Raw genomic sequence first — 11,230 nt, forward strand, 5'->3', positions numbered from 1 at the left:
CTATTTTCTGCGTGGAGGTGAAGGGGATTTAACCTTTGACCCGCCATGCTGCTGCTTCTTCCTGGCCCTGTGGTTCTTAAACCACACCTGGAAACGAAGAAGAGAGAGAGGAGGAAGTGTGAGCTCCAGGATTTGAGTCTCTGTTGCCTGACTGGTCTGCAGCTTGTGCGCAAAAACGAGGAGCTTTTGGCACATTTGTGGACTGTAACAATATCAGAATTTACGTTTTCTACAAGGACACATTTTGTTTGGCTTGAACAGACGAAACTGAATAAAATGCAGTCTGGGGACCTTTTACGCAATTTGGAGAGATTTTACGCAGTAACATAATCAGCAATCAGGTCTTTCTCCAGATGACGTCACACTGTACGGGTCACGTCAAGACTCACCCTGATGATCTCCTCGCTCAGCCCGGTGCTCCTTGCCACCTCGGCGCGGGCCTCAACCGGCGGGTAGTCGGTGAGCTCGAACAGTCCCTCGAGCTTCTTCGTCTGGCTGTCGGTGAACACCGTCCTCATCCGGGCCTTCTGACGCGGCTGCAGCTGCGCGGGCTCGCCGGCCTGATGGTAACCCACGTAACCCGCCAAAGGCTGAGCATCTGGTTGAAATAATGACCGACAAAACATTTGAATGAGTCAGCGGAGCGAAACAGAAAAAAAAGGCGCAACAGGTGACGTTGAATTTACGGTAAATTTGAACTTTCAACGTAACAAAAGGCTGATGGGGAAAACTTTGATCTCAGCTCTGCGTTAAATAAGAAGTTAATAATATAATCCTAAAAGTCTCCCATAAAAACAGATATGTCAGGTTTCTGTGTGAACACGTGTAAATACCTGCAGAGTCCAGGATGAAGTGAGCGTAAAGTCCATGGTTTGGATAAATGCAGGTGAAGTCTGAGTGATGGAAACCGGCTGCGTGCGTGTAAAAGGCGTCTCCAAAGCTCATGTCCCGGTACCCCCCCCCCCCCCCCCCCCCCCCCCCCCCCCCCCCCCCCCCCCCCCCCCCCCCCCCCCCCCCCCCCCCCCCCCCCCCCCCCCCCCCCCCCCCCCCCCCCCCCCCCCCCCCCCCCCCCCCCCCCCCCCCCCCCCCCCCCCCCCCCCCCCCCCCCCCCCCCCCCCCCCTGCAGGCAGCCCGGCATATGCACACGGATCGGAACTGGGATTGGGATCGGCGCAGGAGGTCTGAGGTTGAGACCCGACCCGGCGGGAATCCCCCGGAGGAACTCCTGCGGCTTGTGGCCGAGCTGCGGGGAGAGGATGCGCTCGATGCTGAAGTCCGGCACTCTGCTGTCCATCATTTAATTCCAAGATCCCGAGAGGAGTTCCGGTGACCTGTGAGCCCCTGGAGTCCACCGGAGTCCCGTTTTAAAGTCTTTTAAACAGCTGACAGCTCTTTAACATGTGAATGAGCTTCTTTGAGTCCGTGTTTGAGGCTGTAGTTAAATGAGACCTGAGAGACTTTTGATTTGACCTCTGAGGACGATGAGTGTTCATTTCATTGCATCACTTGGTTCATTTAACTTTCTATTGTCATGTTAACTTTCCTACAAACAGCTGAGTGATCCTGCACTTATTCATCATCCAAAATAAAATTAGGGCGGCACGGTGGTGCAGTGGTTAGCATTGTCGCCTCACAGCAAAAAAAAAAAAAGGTTCCGGGCTCGAATCCGGTCTTGGGCCTTTCTGTGCGGAGTTTGCATGTTCTCCCTGTGCTTGCGTGGGTTCTCTCCGGGTTCTCCGGCTTCCTCCCATCATCCAAAAACATGCACCTCAGGTCAGGTTACCTGGCGCCGCGCTAGTGGCAGCCTGCTGCAGCAGCTCCCCCCTGAGAGCCCCCCTGCTGTAGTGAAGACATTTCCCCTCGGGGATTAATAAAGTGAAATTAAAAAAATACATTGATCTTTTTTTTTTTTTTTTTTATTCCAAACAGCTTTTTAAAAATATCACACGTGAGATTTATTTTAGTTTAGATCTTGAAATATTTTTTCCTGTTATATTGTGTCAAATGTTATTTTGTTAATAGGTGATGTGTGAAAAAGAATTAAATAATTTAAAATGGAGTTAAAAACTTGGGACAAAAAAATTAAATCCTTTTTTTTTTTTTAAAGATATATTAAAATTAATGTGAAAAGCCGGTAGAATAAAGAAATATTTATTTACAAATTTAAACTCATTTGTCAAATTAAATTAATTGGTGTGCTTTACAGAATGTGAACCCAAACTATATTTGTTTGAACTAATTTTTTGTGAATACACAAACATTTTGAATATCAAGTAAATGTTCCAAACATCTGCAGTGTATTTGTTCTCCAGACCCGGCAGCCTAAAAAAAACAAAAACGTTATTATTTGATATAAAACACAGTCTGGCTGCATTAATACTTTTATTTCACTCCAGTTTCCATCTGACCTGCAGGTGTCGCCACACTCCAGGTTGTGCTCACTGTATCAGCAACGTGACAAAATGTAAAATGTTACTTTGAACTTTTCAAAGGAAAGACAGCTGATTGTTTAATTACATGCAGGGAAGCTTTTCAGATGGAGTGAAAGCCTGTTAAAGAGCGCAGATTGAAACCGGAGTTTTTGTGCTTTGATGTGCAGCAGAGGATCTTTGTGACATCGCAGCTCTTTTGCACAGATCAAGGCAGTGAAGGACTGGAGGCCATGACCTTTCTCACGTGTTTCAGCTCCACTGTGAAAGCTGTGGAACTCTGCTGGAATTAAACACTGAATATGATCAATAAAAGTGACTTTCTTTCCACAGGAAGTCATCTGATTCAAAGTTTTCAATAAGAATTACGTTAGTGGTAGAACAAGTGATGTTAGTGCAGGAAGTACAGTAAACTAAAAATATTTCTTATATACCACCTTGTTTCCAAAAAAGTCTGGAAGCTGCGTAAAATGTAAATAAAAACAGAATGCATTATTTTTCAAATCACTTAAACCTGTATTTAATTAAAAATACACCAAATACAACATATCAAATGTTGAAACTGAGAAATGTTATTGTTTTATGAAAAATATGTGCTCATTTTGAATTTGATGGCAGCAGCATGTCTCAACAAAGTCAGGACAGGGTCAACAAAAGACTGGAAAAGTTGTGTAAAGATAAAAAAATAAAATAAAAAAAAAACACCTGGTGGAACATCTTACAAGGTTCACCACTGTAATCAATTTAAGAATAATGTTCCTAAAAGTGAAACTACGTCTGGTCTGACGAATCCAATTTTTTTTTATTCTTTTTGGAAATCATGGACGCTGCATCCGCCAGATTTAAGAGGAGAGGGACCATCCAGCTTGTAAACATGACCCTGTCCCAATTTTTCTGAGACATGTTGCTGGCATAAAATTCAAAATGAGAATATATTTTTCATAAATCAATAAAATGTCTCCATTTCAACATTTGACATGTTGTCTTTGCTCTATTTGCAATTGAATAGGAGTTGACATGATTTGCAAATCGTACCTGGTTACCTCGCTGTTTCAGTGGGTTTACAGTTTAAATTTCAGAAATCATACACACTTTCATGCATTTATCTATAAAATCACAATTTATTCTTTTTTTTTCTTTTTTTTAAGAATTTGTTTAGAAATCAAATCAATAAGTATAGCGTGATGTTGCAGTGAGAACGACGTGACGTGACTTCTGAGGGAAGAAGATCAGTCAGCCGTCGATAGCGGATCAATCGGCGTTTATCTCTTCGGTCTCTTGTCTGGTCTGATGGGTCGTTAACAGACGTCAGCTGAGGAGAAACTGCAGCAGAGTGTCGAGAGATTAACGAGCAGGAAACAGAGAAACAAACCACATGGAGTGTTTTGAATCGGCTCAGCGTCAGCAGACATGAAAGGGGAGAGAGTTCAGTCCGGGATTAAACATCACATCACAAAGGCTGTCTTTAATCCCATTTTATTTCGCGGTTAATCCAAGTGACGAGTGGAGCTGCTTCCCTCAGCGTGTTGCTGCTCACACTTTGCAGACATTCATTTCTGGTTTGTTTTTTTTGTTTAGTTTTTTAGTCTGCAGGTTGTTTCTGCTGCATCATCTCTCGCAGAATGAATCAGCAAAACATCAGGAGGCCCTCGGACTGCTCGCCTCCCCTCCTCCGTCTGCACCGTCGCTCATCAGTAAACATGGCAGGAGTTCACTCGCTGGGCTCTCCGGGCCTGTTTCAATTCACTTCGTGTCGGTGTCGGCAGCGTTTCAATACTCCTGTCTAGTGTGTCTCTTGGCAGCGTTTCAATATTGTGTCTGCTCCACATTTGGCTGGCTCTCGGCCGGGTGTCAGCTCGGCTGCCGGCCTTTTGGGCTTCACACTGTAAGTTTACTGGCTGTGTTTCAGGACTATTAAGTCACTCTGTTGGCCCGAAAGATTCTCTGACACGTCTGGAAGAGGATCCAGATCCAAAAACAACACGACACACTAATGTTGCCTACTGGAACATACATTTTGCCCTCCTCTCCTTCTGGCCTGAAATTTTTTCAGGACTTACATTCACTCTCATTTGGAAGGAAGTATTTTTTTATTTAAACCACAGACTGTATAAAAGTGTTTGTGGCTTCCAGGTCTGTAAAATGTCTCCCATGCAGAAGTGTCTTCAGCTGCAATACCAGCGAGTGCCACTAGAGGTCGGCTCCAAAAAGCCTCCGGCTCCATAGACTCCCATTCAACTTCTCTCATCAAATCCAAAGTGAATAAAATGTGTCCATCAGTTATCTCGGTGTTGTTAGCTAAAGTCACTCCTTCTTCTTAGTTTTCTGGAGGTCCATCTGAAAATAATCCTTCATCCGTGGGTTATTTTCTGTCCCACTCGGATGTGGAGCGCATCCTGCAGCCTGCGTTATAAATATTAATCTGTGGATGTTCTGGGAGCCTCGGCTCAGACCTTCCAACACTCGCTGTAATTGATCAACTCTCCTTTTTTTTTTTTTTTTTTGGAGCTGCTGCTCAGTCCGGATTCTGAATGCACGATAGTTTCTCTTGAAATACGTTAAGTCTGGAGCCTTTGGATGAGTGTAGCGCTGCTGCTTAGGAAATACTTCATTCATTTTATCGAGTGAAGTCGGTTGATTCGTAGCCGCACAAATTCAGAGTTAAAACACACCAAAAAAAGACTTGAGACAGTTCAGTCATTAAAAACGAATACAGCAATTAAACAATTAAAAATGACGGGAATTTAGAACACTCAGCAAAACAACATATGAGGACACACATAACTACACATAACTAATGCTGAAATTAGTATTAAAACTAAAATCAAATCATCAGCTGCACTCTAAAGTCAGTAATACATATAACAACTGAGAAGTACAGTGATGTACACGGGTTGTTGGATGAATTAGCCTGAACGGCACAATAAAGTACGCTGTATGGACAACGAATAACAAATTCATGAATTATTGTATTGGAGAGTGTTTGCATGTTGCACAGCATCAGTAGGAAACTTTAGAGATTAAATTAAGATGACGCTAATTTAAATTTTTATCGAACACAAATAATCTCTCCACAATTTCACAAAGTACAGATCGTCTGAACAAGATAAACCACATGATAACCACACACACACACACACACACACACACACACACACACACACACACACACACACACACACACACACACACACACACACACACACACACACACACACACACACACACACACACACACACACACACACACTTCTGTTTGAAGACACGTCAGCTTCAGTGGTTTTAGCTTCATTTCCTCTTCAGCTGTCTATTAAAAACTGTTTCCACTTCAGATGTCCTTCACTTTTCTGCTTTTATTGATTTCAACCAAACCCTGAACACATTTTCATTTTTAGCCCCGTTAGCTCTGTGGATGGTTCAGACTGAAATATCTAAACAACTACAAGGTGAAGTGCCATCAAGTTGCCTCAAGGGAGATTCTTTAAATTAGGCACAAACGGGCCGCTGCTGCCAAAAAATGAAATGATAAAATGTTGGTGACTTCGAGTCCCTTCCATCCGTCTTATTCTCGTAAAGGCCAAAACTCAGCAACGCCTTTGGAGAATCTTCAAAAAAAAACCTCCGTGTGGAGTTTACGTGTTCTCCCTGTGGAGTTTACCTGTTCTCCATGTGGAGTATGCGTGTTGTCCGTGTGGAGTTTACATGTTCTCCGTGTGGAGTTTACATGTTCTCCGTGTGTAGTTTGCGTGTTCTCCGTGTGGAGTTTACATGTTCTCCGTGTGGAGTTTACATGTTCTCTGTGTGGAGTTTATATGTTCTCTGTGTGTAGTTTATATGTTCTCTGTGTGTAGTTTACATGTTCTCTGTGTGTAGTTTATATGTTCTCTGTGTGGAGTTTACATGTTCTCTGTGTGTAGTTTACATGTTCTCTGTGTGTAGTTTGCGTGTTCTCTGTGTGGAGTTTACATGTTCTCTGTGTGTAGTTTACATGTTCTCTGTGTGGAGTTTATATGTTCTCTGTGTGTAGTTTATATGTTCTCTGTGTGTAGTTTACATGTTCTCTGTGTGTAGTTTATATGTTCTCTGTGTGGAGTTTACATGTTCTCTGTGTGGAGTTTATATGTTCTCTGTGTGTAGTTTACATGTTCTCTGTGTGGAGTTTACATGTTCTCTGTGTGGAGTTTATATGTTCTCTGTGTGTAGTTTACATGTTCTCTGTGTGTAGTTTATATGTTCTCTGTGTGGAGTTTACATGTTCTCCGTGTGGAGTTTACATGTTCTCCGTGTGTAGTTTACATGTTCTCCGTGTGGAGTTTACATGTTCTCTGTGTGGAGTTTACATGTTCTCTGTGTGGAGTTTATATGTTCTCTGTGTGTAGTTTACATGTTCTCTGTGTGTAGTTTACATGTTCTCTGTGTGTAGTTTATATGTTCTCTGTGTGGAGTTTACATGTTCTCCGTGTGGAGTTTACATGTTCTCTGTGTGTAGTTTACATGTTCTCCGTGTGGAGTTTACATGTTCTCTGTGTGGAGTTTACATGTTCTCCGTGTGCCTGCGTCGGTGGTTTTGATGAATTGGACATTTATATCTGTCTGGCTGTGTTTTGGCCTTTGGTCCAGCGTTTAACCGTCCTTTGTCCTGAGTCAGCTGTTGAAGTGGATAAAGATAAAGAGGACGGACCGACCTCGCACCTCGCGTGTCTGAAAGCGACCTCACTGCGTATATCGAACTCTTTCATCTGTACTTTGTGAAACGAGATCGACCACATGATAACAGAGCATCACGCTTCGACGCGTCACGTGACGACGTGATAAAGACGTCCCGTTCGTCCTCCGACCACAGATGAGGAGTCGCTGCTGAGGGTTGACATCCAGCACTCAGAGCGAGGTGAGCAGAGTCGCTTCCACTCAGGAGGAAACCTCAGAGCAGAATGGCTGCAGACGCTCAGCTCTTCTTCCTGCTGTTTGCTCTCATCAGCAACATCCAAGCTGAGGAACGTCTCGAATGGGAGGTTCGAGGGGACTATTACACCTTCAAACCCCCAAAAGAGGCCAACTTCTGCCTGATCTCTAAACTAGTTGGTGAAGATAAGTTTGTCCTGTGGAACACCTCCGACCCCTCGACTGAGAACTCCACAGTACCTGAAGACCTGAAACAAAGACTTCACGTTGAAACCCGGCAGAAAGTTTCTTCTTACACCATCACCAAGCTGACCCCCTCCGACTCCGGCCGGTACCAAGAGGAGTGTTGGACTGACGGCAACGTGACACATGAGGCAAACATCAGGATTATTGTTTGTGATCAACATCAAAGAAAAACTGTTGATATGAGTTCTGGAGGAACATCGGAGATCCCATGTGACGGAGCGGCTGAAAATCTGACGGTCCAGTGGATCTATCGCGATAAGAAGAAATTTAAATGGACAAAAGTGTTTGAGGACGGTGGGACGTTGGTGGTGAACCATGAAAAAGGAACTTTACAAAAAATGGAAAACACTTCAGCTCTTCGTCTCTCCAACTTCACAACTGATCAGATCGGTGAGGTGTTCGCCTGTCTGGTGATGAACCAACATCAGTGTGTCAGCGGTCAAATATTAGAGTTGAACATGTTCCCAGAGATAATCTATCACTCGGTGGAAGAGACAGCTGTGTTGTCGTGTCCTGTGACTGATGTCATCAATGACCAGCCTCCATCCTGGAAGAGGATCAATTATGAAGTATTTATTTCTGATAACAAATTACAGTTTGGTAATCCTCTTGAGTTCAAGGACTTTGGACAAAACTCCTCACTGGTGTTTTCACCACTGATGTTGAATCATTCAGGTTGGTACATCTGTAGCCGTGATATTGTGATACAAACATACTTTCTTATAGTGTGTCCAGAACCAGACCCACCTGCTGTAGAGCTCTTCTCAGAGGGAGATGAAGTCACTCTCAGATGCAACGCTAGTTGGAGAAATGATTCAGTACAAATATGGTTCATGAAGTCAAAACAAACAGAAGGAAGAATCTTTGCTGTAAGTCTGATGATTGATCTGCAACGCAGATTTAACATTTCTTTCTCTAACAGCAGCCTGGTGATCTCTAATGTCTCAGTAGAAGACACAGGGGAGTATTGGTGTGTAGAAATATACTTAGTTAGAGACCTTCAGTGTGCTTCAGCCTCCAGAAGTCTTGTAAAGCAGCGAGAGCCCGTTGAGGTTTCCTCCACCTTCCTTGTAGTGAGGTCACCACTGTTCAGTGTCCTGCTGCTGATGCTTTGTGTTGCTGTGGTCGCTGTGGTCCTGAAGACCAGGAGAGGAGAGCAGCCTCCAGCTGAGACGGAGAGGACATATGAAAACACTCCCAATTACTAATCACCTTTTAATCATCATTTCTCATTGCTTTGAAACAGTGTGATTTAAACGCATCTCAGAACAAAACAGAAAAGGCCGCACAAAATGATTGTGATGTGATAACAATTGGATGAAAAAATGATTTTTACTATCGCCATCGTTATTCTATTTTTATTTTTGAGTGTTTTCCCTCATATCTGTGTAAAAAAAAGGTTATGTGAAGCGCTCTTGATGAATTACACTTTATCCATCACATATAATTCCTGATTCTTTCTGAGCCAAGAAGGTCTGATCATTGATATAAATGATTATAAATTTCAAAAGAAAAGACATAAAAAGATGGGTAATTAATGAAGATAATTAAACAAAGCAACAAATAAAGGGAAATATAGAGATGGTGTTAAAGTTTTTGTGGATATCTGCCTGCACCTACAGGAGGGGGCTGGTCCCATGTGTGAACAAATTACCATTTTAATAATGATTTCAACCAGGTTTTTTATATTTTATCTTTTGTCTTGTTTTATTGTACAGAGGTTTTTTTAAAAGTAATAACGATGTATTTTTTTTCAGAAAGAATTTGAGTTTTCTTTTATGCATACAGAATACTTGTTCTGTCTCTATCAGTGCTGTTCGTGTTTCTTGTATTAATATTGTCTATATCAGTCACTGATCAGTTGTTTATAATAGATATAAAAAAATAAATGGTACAACTTAGTGGCTAGTTTTAAGAGTGTTGGTTGTTATTTCAGATATGAATAATTATGTACAACATCTGGAAAATGTATGTTGTTCTTGTAATTTCTATTTGTGATTGTTCTGCTTTAAATGTTGTAAATATGTTATATTTGCATTCATACATTTTAAAATTTCCCCTTTTTTTTAACCAATTGGAAAGTATTCTTGTCTGATATAAAAGTGGTACTTTTGCCTTTGTTTTATATATTAAACATTTAATGAAATTTAACAGACTGTTTTTTATTGGATTTTATTTCTCACTATTACTCCACACAGCATTTTACACTTTTACACAAGTTGAATATTATTTCTGGTCAGGTGAAGGAGAACAGTTTTAGGAGAAAAAGTGGAGAATATCAGTCCTTTAAAAAAAAAAAACGAAAACAAAAAAAACAATTTAAGGCATAAGGCAGTTTATTGTCATTGTAAAAAAAAATACTCATCAGTTCAGCAGCAGAACGAGGTAACAGATGTACAAAAACCACGAGGATAAATCAAGACATTAATAAATATATAAAAGATAAAACACAAGCATCAACGGTGTGTGTGTGTGTGTGTGTGTGTGTGTGTGTGTGTGTGTGTGTGTGTGTGTGTGTGTGTGTGTGTGTGTGTGTGTGCGTCTGTGTGTGTGTGTGTGTGTGTGTGTGTGTGTGTGTGTGTGTGTGTGTCTGCCCTCAGCACAGCGTACTGTCAAACATTTTCCGTGGAAGAAAACAGATCGCTCATTCGTTGTGAAGCTTGCAGGGCCACCAGAGTGAAGAGAGCCTGTGACTGGCCGAGACGTCTGTCGCTCAGAAAAGAGTCAGCCAATCAGAAGAGAGGGTTGCCTTAAAGACACAGACACAAAGCAGCCTGTTGGTAGAGCTGCAGAGAGAAAACGGACATGTTTTGGGGTTTTTTCAAACCACAAAATGATCTTGTTATGGAGCTCAGGATTGCAGATAAAACAGTAAAATGTGAATTTAGTTTTTTAATGCAGCGCTGAGCAGCCTGAAAACCTGAAGAGTGCGACTGTCTGAACGATGTCTGTGGTGGACGGTGTGAATGTGTGTTTGTAATGTGAGTTGAATCTGTTCGCAGGCTTAAATTCATTCAGTGGCTCTCAGCCCACTTACATAACAACAGCCCGCGTGAATGAGCACAGCTGAGTGAGTTCGGCTGCAGTTTGTCAGCGTGACCAGCAGGAGGCGCTGCAGACAGCAGAGCGGACAGGCGGGCTGCTGAGACCCCCGCTTATGTAATGTCTCTGTGTCCCCCCCTCACCCCTCCCATCACCCCTCTTTTATCTCTTCATCGACTCGTCTGTCATTCAGCCGTCTGAACGCAGCTCTGCCGTCATTACACCTGTTTCCACCTTTAATACCAAAACACAAGATGATTTACAACAACTGGAAGACGGCCAGCTCTTTGTCTGACACACACACACACACACACACACACACACACACACACACACACACACACACACACACACACACACACACACACACACACACACACACACACACACACACACACACACACACACACACACACACACACACACACACACACACACACACACACACACACACACACACACACACACACACACACACACACACACACACACACACAGACACACACACACAAACACACACACACACACAAACACACACACACACACACACACACACACACACACACACACACACACACACACACACACACACACACACACACACACACACA

At 42.8% G+C, this 11,230-nt stretch overlaps 1 protein-coding gene across 1 annotated transcript; it reads right to left on the reverse strand.

The window, feature by feature from the left end:
• dharma lies at window positions 1–1,297 on the reverse strand. The gene is made up of 3 exons (XM_069710478.1): window positions 1,147–1,297; window positions 390–598; window positions 1–87 (listed from the first exon to the last, which is right to left on the reverse strand). The coding sequence occupies exons 1-3, from the start codon at window positions 1,295–1,297 to the stop codon at window positions 1–3; spliced, it is 447 nt and encodes a 148-aa protein (XP_069566579.1).
• Window positions 1,298–11,230: the final 9,933 nt, after the last annotated feature.

This window comes from Brachyistius frenatus, unplaced genomic scaffold, assembly GCF_029030835.1.
Source record: "Brachyistius frenatus isolate BFR_SWC_R1_liver_20210118 unplaced genomic scaffold, ASM2903083v1 Contig_92, whole genome shotgun sequence".
NCBI classification, from domain to species: domain Eukaryota; kingdom Metazoa; phylum Chordata; class Actinopteri; family Embiotocidae; genus Brachyistius; species Brachyistius frenatus.

Bases quoted from the DNA above. Each gene is read 5' to 3' on its own strand.
- dharma (XM_069710478.1), bottom strand. From the start codon at position 1,297: ATGATGGACAGCAGAGTGCCGGACTTCAGCATCGAGCGCATCCTCTCC. The intron at 599-1,146 runs GTGTGCATATGC...TATTTCAACCAG, and splicing joins CCCAATCCCAGTTCCGATCC to ATGCTCAGCCTTTGGCGGGT. The intron at 88-389 runs GTGAGTCTTGAC...CTTCGTTTCCAG, and splicing joins TGAGCGAGGAGATCATCAGG to GTGTGGTTTAAGAACCACAG.